This window comes from Salvelinus alpinus, chromosome 2 (assembly GCF_045679555.1).
Source record: "Salvelinus alpinus chromosome 2, SLU_Salpinus.1, whole genome shotgun sequence".
NCBI lineage: Eukaryota > Metazoa > Chordata > Actinopteri > Salmoniformes > Salmonidae > Salvelinus > Salvelinus alpinus.
Window position 1 is genome coordinate 98,063,594 of NC_092087.1, and position 17,331 is coordinate 98,080,924.

Genomic DNA, 17,331 nt, shown 5'->3' on the forward strand with positions numbered 1-17,331 from the left:
CACACACACACACACACACACACACACACACACACACACACACCCCTCTCTCCCTCCATCCCATGCCCCTCTCTTCTCACGCTGCCCCCCTTCTCCCCCCTCTCTCTAAACAACAGCCTCACTCACATGGACCATCCAGTCCTCTGTTTGTCTCTGTAATAATGTCTTCTACAGGCTGACTGTCCACACACATTTAGAACCATCATTATAGCACGTTATTCTACTCCATTAACTACACTACCCCCTCTACCTCCTCTACCCCCTCTACCTCCTCTACCCCCTCTACATGGACTATCCAGTCCTCTGTTTGTCTCTGTAATAATGTCTTCTACAGGCTGACTGTCCACACACATTTAGAACCATCATTATAGCACGTTATTCTACTCCATTAACTACACTACCCCCTCTACCTCCTCTACCCCCTCTACCTCCTCTATCCCATCTACCTCCTCTACCCCCTCTACCTCCTCTATCCCATCTACCTCCTCTACCCCCTCTACCTCCTCTACCCCCTCTACATGGACCATCCAGTCCTCTGTTTGTCTCTGTAATAATGTCTTCTACAGGCTAACTGTCCACACACATTTAGAACCATCATTATAGCACGTTATTCTACTCCATTAACTACACTACCCCCTCTACCCCCTCCACCTCCTCTACCCCCTCTACCTCCTCTACTCCCTCCACCCCCTCTACCCCCTGTTAAACCCTGGGTGTGTATCTGTGTGTGTTTGGGTGTGTCCACACATTGAAAGAGCTCTGTGGTTTAACCAGAGTTCTACGATGGACCTCATATTGTTATACCACAGAGATGGATGGATGGAGGGAGGGAGGGAGGGAGGGTGGGAGGGAGGGAGGGTTGGGGGTTAGGGAGGGAGGAAACAATGTGTATGCTAGATAATGGAAGGAAGGGGGAGGAAGGGGAAGGAAGGGGGAGGGAGAATCAAACAAATTCTCTCCCTCTGTCTTTCTCTCTTAAGCTCTCGCTCTCACTCTGTTTATTCTCACTGTTCTAATGCCTCCTTCTACCAGAGGATTTAATGACTTCCTCCATCCGCTTAGAGAGAGAGAGAGAGGAGAGATGGGGAGAGAGAGATACATGGAGAGAGAGAGAGAGAGAGAGAGAGAGAGAGAGAGAGAGAGAGAGAGAGAGAGAGAGAGAGAGAGAGAGAGAGAGAGAGAGAGAGAGAGAGAGAGAGAGAGAGAGAGAGCGTGCTAGAGAGAGAGAGCGTGAGAGAGAGCGAGAGAGCGAGTGAGAGAGAGAGCGTGAGAGCTAGAGAGAGAGAGAAGGATATAGGTAAAGCGTGTTCTCTCAGTCTGTGAGGTCAGTGCCACTGCTGCCTCAGAAACAGTGACAGAGTAGTGTGTATGTAAGTGTACGAGGACAGAGGAGTGTGTATGTAAGTGTACGAGGACAGAGGAGTGTGTATGTAAGTGTACGAGGACAGAGGAGTGTGTATGTAAGTGTACGAGGACAGAGGAGTGTGTATGTAAGTGTACGTGGACAGAGGAGTGTGTATGTAAGTGTACGAGGACAGAGGAGTGTGTATGTAAGTGTACGAGGACAGAGGAGTGTGTATGTAAGTGTACGAGGACAGAGGAGTGTGTATGTAAGTGTACGAGGACAGAGGAGTGTGTATGTAAGTGTACGAGGACAGAGGAGTGTGTATGTAAGTGTACGAGGACAGAGGAGTGTATATGTAAGTGTACGAGGACAGAGTAGTGTGTATGTAAGTGTACGTGGACAGAGGAGTGTGTATGTAAGTGTACGTGGACAGAGGAGTGTGTATGTAAGTGTACGAGGACAGAGGAGTGTGTATGTAAGTGTACGAGGACAGAGGAGAGTGTATGTAAGTGTACGAGGACAGAGGAGTGTGTATGTAAGTGTACGAGGACAGAGGAGTGTGTATGTAAGTGTACGAGGACAGAGGAGTGTGTATGTAAGTGTACGAGGACAGAGGAGTGTGTATGTAAGTGTACGAGGACAGAGGAGTGTGTATGTAAGTGTACGAGGACAGAGGAGTGTGTATGTAAGTGTACGAGGACAGAGGAGTGTGTATGTAAGTGTACGAGGAGAGAGGAGTGTGTCTGTAAGTGTACGTAGTGTGTGTGTACATGTTTACACTGAGTTTATAAAACACCGGGAACATGACAGACTGACCAGGTGAATCCAGGTGAAAGCTATGACTCCTTATTGATGTCACCTGTTAAATCCACTTCAATCAGTGTAGATGAAGGGGAGGAAACAACCTCTTAACGATCGGCCTCTTTTTATCAATTTTCGCCTAAATTGACATTCCCAAATCTATCTGCCTGTAGCTCAGGCCCTGAAGCAAGGATATGCATATTCTTGGTACCATTAGAAAGGAAACACTTTGAAGTTTGTGGAAATGTGAAAGGAATGTAGGAGAATATAACACATTAGATCTGGTATAAGATAATACAAAAGAAAAAAACAAGCGTTCTTTTGTATTTTTTTGTACCATCATCTTTGAAATGCAAGAGAAAGGCCATAATGTATTATTCCAGTGCAATTTAGATTTTGGCAACAGTGTCGATTTTGGCTTCAGTGTATGTGCAAAGTTTAAGACAATGATCCAATGAACCATTGCAATTCTGTAAATAAATGTTTATCAAGACTGCCCAAATGTGCCTAATTTGTTTATTTATAACTTTTCATGTTCATGTTCAAACAATAGCATGGTTTTCTTTCACTGTAATAGCTACTGTAAATTGGACAGTGCAGTTAGATTAACAAGAATTTAAGCTTTCTGTCAATATCAGACATGTCTACGTCCTGGGAAATTTTCTTCTTACTTACAACCTCATGCTAATCGCATTAGCCTTCGTTAGCTCAACCGTCCCGTGGGGGGGACACTGATCCCGAAAAAAAATGTTTTTATTAAAGAAGGCATTATAAATAAATCTAAATAAAAACAAAATAAATCACAATATCAAACAATTAGTCTGATCAAAATTGGATTAGAGGCCAACATTGGAATAATATTGAAATATATTTTTCCATGTACGTAAATAAAAAAGCCTACATGTCAAAGTGAAGATGGTTTGCCTACAGCCTCATGTCCAACCCAACACTGATGAGGCGCCAGGAAATGGAGCCAAACTTGAATGAGACGGTTCATGACATAAATACAGGCTAAACGCCAGTCATGTTTGACAAACATAATGAAGGATAATTCACATTAACATCTAAAGGCTTGATTCTGTCGACATGCTCGACACTCGGCTCATTCAGATCAATTGGTCAGAAGACCAGAGAGTGAAGGACAAGGCCTGTTGAGCACCACACGTCACCCACCTTGAATCTGAGCGGAGGCGGTCAACATTTTGAAACTATTTAACCATAAAAGTAATTGTTTAAAACCTGGACGTGTCTTACCTTGTCTCAAAGTAGCCTAGCCAAAATACGACCATAACAATGTTGAAGGGATGATTTCAGAAACATTGCCATGGAAACCAGCATGTTTCGCATGTTCTATTGGTTTTCAAATCAAAGTTATTTTGTTGTCCAGCAGCCAAAGGCTTAAATCCTAGTCATATTAGCATCCCATGCTAGTTGTTGATAATCCTAGTTATATTAGTAACCCATGCTAGTTGTTGATAATCCTAGTCATACTAGTAACCCATGCTAGTTGTTGATAATCCTAGATATATTAGTAACCCATGCTAGTTGTTGATAATCCTAGTTATATTAGCAACCCATGCTAGTTGTTGATAATCCTAGTCATACTAGTAACCCATGCTAGTTGTTGATAATCCTAGTTATATTAGTAACCCATGCTAGTTGTTGATAATCCTAGTCATATTAGTAACCCATGCTAGTTGTTTATAATCCTAGTTATATTAGTAACCCATGCTAGTTGTTGATAATCCTAGTCATATTAGCATCCCATGCTAGTTGTTGATAATCCTAGTCATATTAGCAGTCCATGCTAGTTGTTGATAATCCTAGTCATATTAGTAACCCATGCTAGTTGTTGATAATCCTAGTCATATTAGCATCCCATGCTAGTTGTTGATAATCCTAGTCATATTAGCAGTCCATGCTAGTTGTTGATAATCCTAGTCATATTAGTAACCCATGCTAGTTGAAGCATCTTTAGACCTAGCCTTTCTTAATTTCCAACGGATATTTTCCATCTCTGCCACATGAAACCGCTCATGTGTTCCGGTGCGCTTTGAGAACGGTGTTTTCCCGCTAATTGCATTTTGGGACATTTGCCCACAGCCCACAGTCCACAGCGCACAGCCCACAGTCCACAGTGCACAGCCCACAGCCCACAGTCCACAGTGCACAGCCCACAGTGCACAGCCCACAGCCCACAGTGCACAGCCCACAGCCCACAGTCCACAGTGCACAGCCCACAGTCCACAGTGCACAGCCCACAGCCAACAGCCCACAGCCCACAGCCAACAGCCCACAGTGCACAGCCCACAGCCAACAGCCCACAGTGCACAGCCACGTGCGCATTGCTGATCTTATAATACGAAGAAAAACAGCTTTATCAACATTTCAAGCTACTACGGTCTGATCTGTTGCATCAGCCTCATTGCTTATTGTTTTATTTTGAATGTACATTGGTTGTATGACATGTGTATCTGTCATCCCAGAACTTTCATCCCAGAACTGTCATCCCAGAACTGTCATCCCAGAGTCTGTTTTGAACCAAAGACATGTTTTTTAATCATCCTAGGGATGACAGGGCATCCTTCATTTCAAACCCTGGAATTATTTTATAAAGACATGAAAAGTATTTGGTTGTAATTGTAATGTTGCAATATTTTATAGGCTACAAACCAGGAGACCCTCTAGGAGACCCTCTAGTCCAGGAGACTCTCTAGGAGACCCTCTAGTCTAGGAGACCCTCTAGAAGACCCTCTAGGAGACCCTCTAGTCCATGAGACCCTCTAGGAGACCCTCTAGGAGACCCTCTAGTCTAGGAGACCCTCTAGGAGACCCTCTAGTCTAGGAGACCCTCTAGGAGACCCTCTAGTCCAGGAAACCCTCTAGGAGACCCTCTAGTCCAGGAGACCCTCTAGCCTAGGAGACCCTCTAGGAAACCCTCTAGGATACCCTCTAGTCTAGGAGACCCTCTAGGATACCCTCTAGTCTAGGAGACCCTCTAGGATACCCTCTAGTCCAGGAGACCTTCTAGGAGACCCTCTAATCTAGGATACCCTCTAGTCTAGGAGACCCTCTAGGAGACCCTCTAGTCCAGGAGACCCTCTAGGAGACCCTCCAGTCTAGGAGACCCTCCAGTCTAGGAGACCCTCTAGGAGAACCTCTAGGAGACCCTCTAGTATAGGAGACCCTCTAGGAGACCCTCTAGTCCAGGAGACCCTCTAGGAGACCCTCCAGTCTAGGAGACCCTCCAGTCTAGGAGACCCTCTAGGAGACCCTCCAGTCTAGGAGACCCTCTAGTCCAGGAGACCCTCTAGGAGACCCTCTAGTCCAGGAAACCCTCTAGGAGACCCTCTAGGAGACCCTCTAGTCCAGGAGACCCTCTAGTCTAGGAGACCCTCTAGTCTAGGAGACCCTCTAGGAGACCCTCTAGGAGACCCTCTAGTCCAGGAGACCCTCTAGGAGACCTTCTAGGAGACCCTCTAGTCTAGGAGACCCTCTAGTCTAGGAGACCCTCTAGTCCAGGAAACCCTCTAGTCTAGGAGACCCTCTAGGAGACCCTCTAGGAGACCTTCTAGGAGACCCTCTAGTCCAGGAGACCCTGTAGTCTAGGAGACCCTCTAGGAGACCCTCTAGGAGACCCTCTAGGAGATCCTCTAGGAGAGCCTTAAAGGGGCAGTGTTGTATTTTGAGACAGGCTTTTTTTGCATATTGAAGCCTATAGGCTGAGGGTAGCCTACATTTTTGTCTGATTCTATATAGTAAAAAAAATAGTCATGCATTATATTTTGTAAAGTGGTTTCTTGCATCATACAATGATGTAAACATTGTGTTACAAGTGACTGGACAAGTGACTTAAGCTTTTGAACAAGTAAAGAATCTGTCCTACTTGTACGAAAGTTAAAAAGCTAATGTCAAGCCCGACATATAATTAGTTAGCCCATGGACAGTTACAGTCATAGTCCTATAGAGACGTACAGAGTCAATCTATCCTGTCTTCCAATGACAGTGATTCCATGTGATTGGTCACATCGGCCCAGAAAGCCCTGGCAAACAACTCCCATGACAACCAACTAAAAATAACAAATAACGGAAGAACTACACATACAGCCAGAGAGACATACCGCCAGAGAGACATACAGCCAGAGAGACATACAGTCAGAGAGACATACAGTCAGAGAGACATACAGTCAGAGAGACATACAGTCAGAGAGACATACAGCCAGAGAGACATACAGTCAGAGAGACAAAGCCAGAGAGACATACAGTCAAAGAGACATGCATCCAGAGACATACAGTCAGAGAGACATACAGTCAGAGAGACATACAGCCAGAGAGACATACAGTCAGAGAGACATACAGTCAGAGAGACATACAGTCAGAGAGACATACAGTCAGAGAGACACAGCCAGAGAGACATACAGCCAGAGAGACATACAGTCAGAGAGACATACAGCCAGAGAGACATACAGTCAGAGAGACATACAGCCAGAGACATACAGTCAGAGAGACATACAGTCAGAGAGACATACCGCCAGAGACATACAGTCAGAGAGACATACAGCCAGAGAGACATACAGCCAGAGAGACATACAGTCAGAGAGACATACAGTCAGAGAGACATACAGTCAGAGAGACATACCGCCAGAGACATACAGTCAGAGAGACATACAGCCAGAGAGACATACAGTCAGAGAGACATACAGTCAGAGAGACATACAGCCAGAGAGACATACAGTCAGAGAGACATACAGTCAGAGAGACATACCGCCAGAGACATACAGTCAGAGAGACATACAGCCAGAGAGACATACAGTCAGAGAGACATACAGTCAGAGAGACATACAGTCAGAGAGACATACAGCCAGACAGACATACAGCCAGAGAGACATACAGTCAGAGAGACATACAGTCAGAGAGACATACAGTCAGAGAGACATAGAGTCAGAGAGACATACAGTCAGAGAGACATACAGCCATACAGACATTCAGCCGGAGAGACATACAGTCAGAGAGACATACAGCCAGACAGACATACAGCCGGAGAGAGAGTGATAGGAGAGAAAGAGCTCAATATCAAATATTTAACATCAAATATAAACAGTTAATCATCAAATATTTAAACCTGCTAAACACATCGCTACCATGCTCCCTGTCTGTTCACTATATCATGAATATGCCATCTGCATCAAATCTGCTGCTGTCTCCATGGCAACCTTTCTAGACCAGAGAGAACAGAGACAGAATGGTAGAGAGAGAGAGAGAAGCAGAGTGCAGTGTTTGCCAAGGGAGATGCAAGTGTGTGTGTGTGTGTGTGTGTGTGTGTGTGTGTGTGTGTGTGTGTGTGTGTGTGTGTGTGTGTGTGTGTGTGTGTGTGTGTGTGTGTGTGTGTGTGTGTGTGTGTGTGTGTGTGTGTGTGTGTGTGTGTGTGTGTGTACCCCAGCCAGCCAAAGGGTCCAATATGACCTAAATAATCTATTTCAGAAACACTGGGCTAATCTGACATCACACTGCTTCACACGGAACAGACAGAATACACTTGTTTATCTGAGGGAGAGTGAGAGAGAAAGACAGAGAGAGAGAGAGCCTAAACAAGTCACTGCAGGGACTCTCTCTCTCTCTCTCTCTTTCTCTCTCTCCCCTCCTGGCCCTGTTACTATGGTTACAGGGTCAATGACCTTGGTGTAGAAACTGTTCTATAAACACTGAAATTCCAGGGATTTTCCCCAAAATACAGAACTGATTACCTTACAGTATACTGTAACAGTTCAGCAGTATTAAGCTTCCAACTGTGCTACTGAAACTGGCCCAGTTCTCCCAGTTCTCCCAGGTCTACCAGGTTCCCCAGGTCCCCCAGGTCCCCCAGTTCTCCTAGGTCTCCCAGGTCCCCCAGTTCTCCCAGGTCCCCCAGTTCTCCCAGTTCTCTCAGGTCCCCCAGGTCTCCCAGTTCTCCCAGGTCCCCCAGTTCTCCCAGGTCCCCCAGTTCTCCCAGGTCTCCCAGGTCCCCCAGTTCTCCCAGGTCTCCCAGTTTTCCCAGGTCTCCCAGTTCTCCCAGGTCCCCCAGTTCTCCCAGTTCTCCCAGGTCCCCCAGTTCTCCCAGGTCCCCCAGTTCTCCCAGGTCTCCCAGGTCCCCCAGTTCTCCCAGTTCTCCCAGGTCCCCCAGTTCTCCCAGTTCTCTCAGGTCCCCCAGGTCTCCCAGGTCCCCCAGTTCTCCCAGGTCCCCCAGTTCTCCCAGGTCCCCCAGTTCTCCCAGGTCTCCCAGGTCTCCCAGGTCTCCCAGGTCTCCCAGGTCTCCCAGTTCTCCCAGGTTCCCCAGTTCTCCCAGGTCTCCCAGTTCTCCCAGGTTCCCCAGTTCTCCCAGGTCTCCCAGGTCCCCCAGTTCTCCCAGGTCCCCCAGTTCTCCCAGGTTCCCCAGTTCTCCCAGGTCTCCCAGTTCTCCCATTTCTCCCAGTGTGGACAAATCATTAAGAACACCTTCCTAATATTGAGTTGCACCACCCCCTTTCACCTGGATTCACATGGTTAGTCTGTCATGGAAAGACCAGGTGTTCTTAATGTTTTGTACACTCAGTGTCTAATCTCCCTCCCTCCCTGAGTGTGTACATGTGTCTGTGTGTGCATCGGTGTGTGTATCCGTGTAGCCCTACGTGTGTGTGTGTGTGTGTGTGTGTGTGTGTGTGTGTGTGTGTGTGTGTGTGTGTGTGTGTGTGTGTGTGTCGGTGTGTGTATCCGTGTAGCCCTACGTGTGTGTGTGTGTGTGTGTGTGTGTGTGTGTGTGTGTGTGTGTGTGTGTGTGTGTGTGTTACCACTAACCTGCAGACGAGCGTGGCGATGATGACACACCAGGCGGTACAGCAGCAGTCAGGGTTGGGGGGCTGGTGTGTGTGTGAGTGAGAGTGTGTGTCGTCATGGTTCTTGCGTCGGCGGCAGCACAGCCAGAAAGAGTAGAAGAGGAGGAAGAGGAGGTCCAGAGCCAGACACACCAACGCTATTCCGCCTAGCAACAGCACCGACTGGGGAGAGAGAGACAGGATATGACATCACAACCACCTGGATCCTAAAATGACAAGTCAATAATCCTATTTTGGCCCTGTACAGAAACAAGCCTTGCCAACTGGACACAAACTGGTTGAATCTACGTTGCTTCCACGTCATTTCAACAACAACAAAAATCCTAAAATGTGATGACGTTGAATTAACGTGGGAAAACTGATTGGATTAGCAGAAAGTCATCAACGTAATGGAATCTGGGGAATGTTTGTCTGTTTTTCGCTCTCACCTTTTAACCTAAATCAACTGACTTCAGGTTCCAACACATTATTGAATTCACGCTAGTGGACAACTCAACCAAATGTAAATCAAAAACCAGACGTTGAACTGACGTCTGCCCAGCGGGTTGCTCCCCTTTTCTGTGGACCATTTTGACAGAAACACAAGAGGCGGGAAAGGGAGGAAAGAGCATATGATGTCACAATGAGCATTGTAGGGTACAGGAAGAGAAGAGGAAGTTGATTGTAACTTAACACAAAGCGGCCTCAAATGAAACCCCCCCCCCCCGCCCCCCATCACTAACTCCTACAGTAGAATCTCGTGTAGAGCTAAACATTGTACATACAGACGTCAGATCTTCATTTTGTCGCGGATCATTTTCCTGCGCAACAGAAAATTCAAATTAGCCTCGTGATTTAGAAACGTTCACTAATAAACCTGCAGTTCTCCTTCTCTCCATGCAGGGGCAGTCGAGTCAATGAGGACCAGAGCCAGGTATCAAAATCATCCTCCCTCATGCCCCAAAATCATCCTACCGCTCGCTCAAAATCATCCTCCCTCTCGCCCAAAATCATCCTCCGTCATGCCCCAAAATCACCCTCCCTCTCGCACAAAATCATCCTCCCTCTCTTCCAAAATCATCCTCCCTCTCGCCCAAAATCATCCTCCCTCTCGCCCAAAATCATCCTCCCTCTCTCCCAAAATCATCCTCCCTCTCGCCCAAAATCATCCTCCCTCTCACTCAAAATCATCCTACCTCTCGCCCTCCTTCCAAGGCTGAAGTCTACTGTAGTCTATCAAAACTAATACACCTAAACTGTAGTCTATCAAAACGAATACAATACATTTTTACTAGGATTAAATGTCAGGGATTGTGAAAAACTGAGTTTAAATGTATTTGGCTAAAGTGTATGTAAACTTCCGATTTCAACTGTCTCTATATATATATATATATTATATAAAAGAGGACATCTGAAGGTTTCTAGTGAACCTAAGGTTATGAATCAACTGTCAAAATGTTAATCGTGGGGTGATGTATCGGTCAGGGCCGCTTTGGGGTAGCGTGTGTCAGATATGTGTATCGGTCAGGGCCGCTTTGGGGTAGCGTGTGTCAGATATGTGTATCGGTCAGGGCCGCTTTGGGGTAGCGTGTGTCAGATATGTGTATCGGTCAGGGCCGCTTTGGGGTAGCGTGTGTCAGATATGTGTATCGGTCAGGGCCGCTTTGGGGTAGCGTGTGTCAGATATGTGTATCGGTCAGGGCCGCTTTGGGGTAGCGTGTGTCAGATATGTGTATCGGTCAGGGCCGCTTTGGGGTAGCGTGTGTCAGATATGTGTATCGGTCAGGGCCGCTTTGGGGTAGCGTGTGTCGGATATGTGTATCGGTCAGGGCCGCTTTGGGGTAGCGTGTGTCAGATATGTGTATCGGTCAGGGCCGCTTTGGGGTAGCGTGTGTCAGATATGCGTATCGTTTAGGGCCGCTGCCGTCAGCACACATACAGGCCTACTGTGTCGCGTGGGTTCCATTCTCTCTCTTCTGGAACAAATAACTACATCCTGGTTGACTTGATGTCGTTGAACATGTAAAATATGGACAGTCCAGGGATATTTTACCCCTGATCTTGTTTTTTTTATTTTTTATGACCATACCAGACACTTTTATTATGAAAGAATAGGCTACATTCTGTAGCCATTGATACACAGCATCGTAAAAATAGAGGTGAGGGGGGCAATTTTTAAGGGGCCTTCCTCTGAAATTGCCAAAAACTCCAGCCACTCGAGTCATAGACTGTTCTCTCTGCTACCGCACGGCAAGTGGTACTGGAGCTAACAACACACACTCACTCCTGGGTAACGGAAGCAGAAGTTCGGGGAACAGTGTGTGTCAGATCCAACACACAGATCACACACACTCTGATTTCTAACAGAGAGAGAGGTGTTTGAGAGAAAGAGAGAGAGAAAGAGACAGAGAGAGAGAAAGAGAGAGAGACAGAGAGAGGTGTTTGAGAGAAAGAGAGAAAGAGAGAGAGAAAGAGACAGAGAGAGAGAAAGAGAAAGAGACAGAGAGAGGTGTTTGTCTGACTCAAAAAAGAGAGAAAGAGAGAACCAGATGAGAGAGGGCAGGAGGGGGGTGGGAGAATGATGCATGTCTGGCAGAAGATGAAAGGGAAGGAAAGAGAGAAAGAAAGAGGAGAGGGGCTGCCAAAGGTTTGACCTGTGAGTAGGTTGTTGACAAAGCATGTGACATAAAACTATATTTGGTTGATGGTCTTTATCTGTGACATGATATAACACACAGCTGGATATGTCTGCTCTGAAAGCTTGAGTCTCCTGTCCTCCAGGATACACATGGAAAAGCATTCTGCTCTAGAACACGCCGGGACAATGTCTGTAGGTTCCGGAATAGTGTACAGGAATTCTGCAGCTGCTGATACAATCTAAAACAAGTTCCAAAGGAATTGTGCTACAGGTGAAGAGATACCATCTTCACACAACAGCCCCAGGTGGCTGAGCATTGGGATTATCAGGTAGAACAGAAAACCAGCAGTACTTCGGACCACCGAGGGTAAGGCTTGAATAATCCCTGCTTTACACGGTGTACAGCTAGCGACTAGCGGTAGCTACAATGACCTCAGTAAGTCACTACATCAGACCGTAGGGCTTCCCTGGACATAACGACATATCCAACTGAACAATGTCACCATCTCAACAGAACGTATAGAAGTGGGACACTTCTGCTCCTCAACAGAAAGCATCCTTATGGAATGTACAAACAACTCCTTCCTCTACTTCCATCCATGTCTGTGTCCAGAGTTGATATCCAGAGATGGAGACAGAACCAGAGACTCTCCCGTGGTACTCATCCCAACAGCAGGGCTGTTAACCCCGGTGTCCTCGCTACATTTCCAACCTGGCCCTCATACCATCATGGCCACCTAATCATCCCTAGCTTCCAATTGGCTCATTCGTCCCCCCTCCTCTCCTCTTCCCCAGGTTGTTGCTGGAAATGAGAATGTGTTCTCAGTCAAATAAGGGTCAATAAACAAAATGTCGACTTTAAAGTACGAAAAAAAAAAACGATCCAACTCCGCCTCTTCCTCACTTTTCAAAACAGAAATAGGATGTGCCTTCGGTGCTTCATCAATGTGTCATTCTGGTCGTGAGCGCCGCGACCGATATAGCTAGTTCGTTAGCTAAGGTAGCCACTGTAGCTAACCACTGTAGCTAACCAGTAGCTTCTCCATGAGCGTTGCGACAGACATAGCTAGTTTGTTAGCTAAGGTAGCCACTGTAGCTAACCAGTAGCTTCTCCCATGAGCGTTGCGACAGACATGGCTAGTTTGTTAGCTAGGCTAGCTACTGTAGCTAACCACTGTAGCTAGCCAGTAGCTCCTCCATGAGCGCCGTGACAGACATGGCTAGTTTGTTAGCTAGGCTAGCTACTGTAGCTAACCAGTAGCTCCTCCATGAGCGCCGCAACCGACATAGCTAGTTTGTTAGCTAGGCTAGCTACTGTAGCTAACCAGTAGCTCCTCCAGTATGTGTTGACGCCATTTCACAGGATCTCATTTTGGACAGAAGCTGTAGAGAACGGTAAGAAACGGCACTTTAGTAGCCAAATATCTTCTTCATCCATCTCTCTTGTGTTTGTAAAGCATTTCATGACCTGGTATGATGGTGCATTGATCAGTTATACAGTTTAAAGCCCTCACAGAGGAGAGGAGACAGTACTACCATGGGAACAGAGGAGACAGTACTACCATGGGAACAGAGGAGACAGTACTACCATGGGAACAGAGGAGAGTACTACCATGGGAACAGAGGAGAGTACTACCATGGGAACAGAGGAGACAGTCCTACCCTACAGAACAGACAGTCACTGATATGAAACCAGAGTGTGACAGAAGAGAAGAGAAATTAACTTATTATTGTTAAATGGACCACAAGGATCGATTCCAAACCACAGCCCAGGTCCCTTTCCCCTGGCTATACTGTAGCAGTGTATAGTGTCCATTCCATCCTGTCAGGTCAAATCAGGGTTCAATTCCAACCCCAGCATAATATAATAATATACAGCGCCTTCGGAAAGTATTCAGACCCCTTGACTTTTTCCACAGTTTATTACGTTACAGCCATATTCTAAAATGGATTTAAAAAACGAAATATATATATATATATATTCTCAGCAATATACACACAATCCCCCATAATGACAAAGCAAAAACAGGTTTTTAGAAATGTTTGCAAATTTATGAAAAATAAAAAACAGAAATACATGATTTTTTACATAAGTATTCAGACCCTTTGCTATGAGACTCGAAATTGAGCTCTGGTGCATCCTGTTTCCATTGATCATCCTTGAGATGTTTCTACAACTTGATTGTAGTAATTCAATTGATTGGACATGATTTGGAAAGGCACACACCTGTCTATATAAGGTCCCACAGTTGACCGTGTATGTCAGAGCAAAAACCAAGTCATGAGGTCGAAGGAATTGTCAGTAAAGCTACAAGACAGGATTATGTTGAGGCACAGATCTGGAGAATGGTACCAAAATATTTCTGCAGCATTGAAGGTCCCCAAGAACACAGTGGTCTCCATCATTCTTAAATAGAAGAAGTTTGGAGCCACTGAGACTCTTCCTAGAGGATGTTTTTCAGCGGCAGGGACTGGGAGACTAATCAGGATCGAGGGAAAGATGAACGGAGCAAAGTAGAGAGAGATCCATTTTTTTATCACACTTTTTCTTCCTGATTTCGTCATCCAATTACAATCTTGTCTCATCGCTGCAACTCCCCAACGGGTTCGGGAGGCGAAGGTCGAGTCATGTGTCCTCCGAAACATGACCTGCCAAACCGCGCTCCTTAACACCGGCCCGCTTAACCCGGGAACCAGCTGCACCAATGTGTCGGAGGAAACACTGTTCAACTGACGACCGAAGTCAGCCTGCAGGTGCCCGGCCCGCCACAAGGAGTCGCTAGAGCGCGATGAGCTAAGAAAAAACCCCTTGGCCAAACCCTCCCCTAACCCGGGCGACGCTGAGACAATTGTGCGTCACCCTATGGGACTCCCGGTCACGGCCGGTTGTGACACAGCCTGAGATCGAACCCGGGTCTGTAGTGACGCATCAAGCACTGCGATGCAGGGTGTGACATAGGTAAGTGCATCACCTCACGGTAGCACAGATCTGGGACCAGTTTTAAGGTCTTGGTGTATGGTATCTGGGACCAGTTTTAAGGTCTTGGTGTATGGTATCTGGGACCAGTTTTAAGGTCTTGGTGTATGGTATCTGGGACCAGTTTTAAGGTCTTGGTGTATGGTATCTGGGACCAGTTTTAAGGTCTTGGTGTATGGTATCTGGGACCAGTTTTAAGGTCTTGGTGTATGGTATCTGGGACCAGTTCTAAGGTCTTGGTGTATGGTATCTGGGACCAGTTTTAAGGTCTTGGTGTATGGTATCTGGGACCAGTTCTAAGGTCTTGGTGTATGGTATCTGGGACCAGTTTTAAGGTCTTGGTGTATGGTATCTGGGACCAGTTTTAAGGTCTTGGTGTATGGTATCTGGGACCAGTTTTAAGGTATTGGTGTATGGTATCTGGGACCAGTTTTAAGGTCTTGGTGTATGGTATCTGGGACCAGTTTTAAGGTCTTGGTGTATGGTATCTGGGACCAGTTTTAAGGTCTTGGTGTATGGTATCTGGGACCAGTTTTAAGGTCTTGGTGTATGGTATCTGGGACCAGTTCTAAGGTCTTGGTGTATGGTATCTGGGACCAGTTTTAAGGTCTTGGTGTATGGTATCTGGGACCAGTTTTAAGGTCTTGGTGTATGGTATCTGGGACCAGTTCTAAGGTCTTGGTGTATGGTATCTGGGACCAGTTTTAAGGTCTTGGTGTATGGTATCTGGGACCAGTTTTAAGGTCTTGGTGTATGGTATCTGGGACCAGTTTTAAGGTCTTGGTGTATGGTATCTGGGAACCCTCTGCGGGTTACCGCGACAACCGGATGCATCCGGTTTCCAGAGGAACTGGAAAGATGGCCCGTGACTTCCTCTTTTGGACACTTCGTCTTAACTCCTCCACACTTCCTGGATCAACAGAAGAGAACCTCCACCGACATGTTGTTGACCTCGTCAGGAGCAGAGAGAGAAACGCTGCTCAGTATCAGCTGTGATGTCGGATACTGTCTAACTGGATCTAAACACTGTCGTCCAAACTCACTGAGAGGATTACACAGAGATCAATTAGTTACTGCTCTCTCTCTTTGTGTGTGTGTGTGGTATAGCAATTAGTGGTTCAAAGGAGGCGAGGTACGATGGGGGAGGGGAGAGATAGACACCAAAGAACACAGATCTACTTTCCGCCTGGCAGAGTGTGTGTGTGTGTGTGTGTGTGTGTGTGCGCCCCGACAGGATAGATCAGATCTACTCCACTGATCTGACCCTGTTGTACAGAGAGAGGTCAGGACAGACAACCCACTATCTCTCTAATGACAGTGGATTCCCAAGTTAAACCGTGGCACCACCTCACTGTGGTCTGTCTCTGTCTAATGTCAGAGTCATAGAGGTATGTAGAGGGAGGGATCACTGTGGTTCTGGCTCTGTCTAATGCCAGAGTCATAGAGGTATGTAGAGGGAGGGATCACTGTGGTCTGGCTCTGTCTAATGCCAGAGTCATAGAGGTATGTAGAGGGAGGGATCACTGTGGTTCTGGCTCTGTCTAATGCCAGAGTCATAGAGGTATGTAGAGGGAGGGATCACTGTGGTTCTGGCTCTGTCTAATGCCAGAGTCATAGAGGTATGTAGAGGGAGGGATCCCTGTGGTCTGTCTCTGCCTAATGCCAGTCATAGAGGTATGTAGAGGGAGGGATCACTGTGGTCTGGCTCTGTCTAATGCCAGAGTCATAGAGGTATGTAGAGGGAGGGATCACTGTGGTTCTGTCTCTGTCTAATGCCAGAGTCATAGAGGTATGTAGAGGGAGGGATCACTGTGGTTCTGTCTCTGTCTAATGCCAGAGTCATAGAGGTATGTAGAGGGAGGGATCACTGTGGTCTGTCTCTGCCTAATGCCAGTCATAGAGGTGTGTAGAGGGAGGGATCACTGTGGTTCTGTCTCTGTCTAATGCCAGAGTCATAGAGGTATGTAGAGGGAGGGATCACTGTGGTTCTGTCTCTGCCTAATGCCAGAGTCATAGAGGTATGTAGAGGGAGGGATCACTGTGGTACTGGCTCTGTCTAATGCCAGAGTCATAGAGGTATGTAGAGGGAGGGATCACTGTGGTTCTGTATCTGCCTAATGCCAGAGTCATAGAGGTATGTAGAGGGAGGGATCACTGTGGTTCTGTCTCTGCCTAATGTCAGAGTCATAGAGGTATGTAGAGGGAGGGATCACTGTGGTTCTGTCTCTGTCTAATGCCAGAGTCATAGAGGTATGTAGAGGGAGGGATCACTGTGGTTCTATCTCTCCCTACTGCCTATAGACCAGTGTTTCTTGATACTAGTCCTGGGGATCCAAAAAGGTACATTATTGTTTTTGCCATTTCACTACACGTATGATTCCACTAATCAAAGGTTTATTGATGAGTTGATTAGTGGAATCAGGTGTTAAGTGCTTGGGAAAACACTAACATGTGCAGATTGTGCCCCCCTCAGGACCAGTCTGTCTTTCCCATCATGCTCCTGGGCATAGAGCTGTAGTCATGTCTCCTCTGTAATGTTCAACAGCTGTTCCACTGCTGTTCTTTCAGCTGACTCTGTGTTTCCACACACACACACACACACACACACACACACACACACACACACACACACACACACACACACACACACACACACACACACACACACACACACACACACACACACATTTCCACTGCCTTAAAGAACCTTGGGATTACAGCTCTTCAAGAACATTCCGGTATT

At 46.6% G+C, this 17,331-nt stretch overlaps 1 protein-coding gene across 3 annotated transcripts in view; it reads right to left on the reverse strand.

Moving 5' to 3' along the window:
• The window catches only part of LOC139568366 (protein tweety homolog 3-like), a 71,111-nt gene that overhangs the window by 37,924 nt on the left and 15,856 nt on the right, over positions 1 to 17,331 (reverse strand). For all 3 annotated transcript variants that reach the window (XM_071390144.1, XM_071390143.1, XM_071390142.1), the window contains exon 2: positions 8,957 to 9,156. In XM_071390144.1, the coding sequence (XP_071246245.1) occupies positions 8,957 to 9,156 (200 nt within the window). The remainder of the gene's footprint in view (positions 1 to 8,956; positions 9,157 to 17,331) is intronic.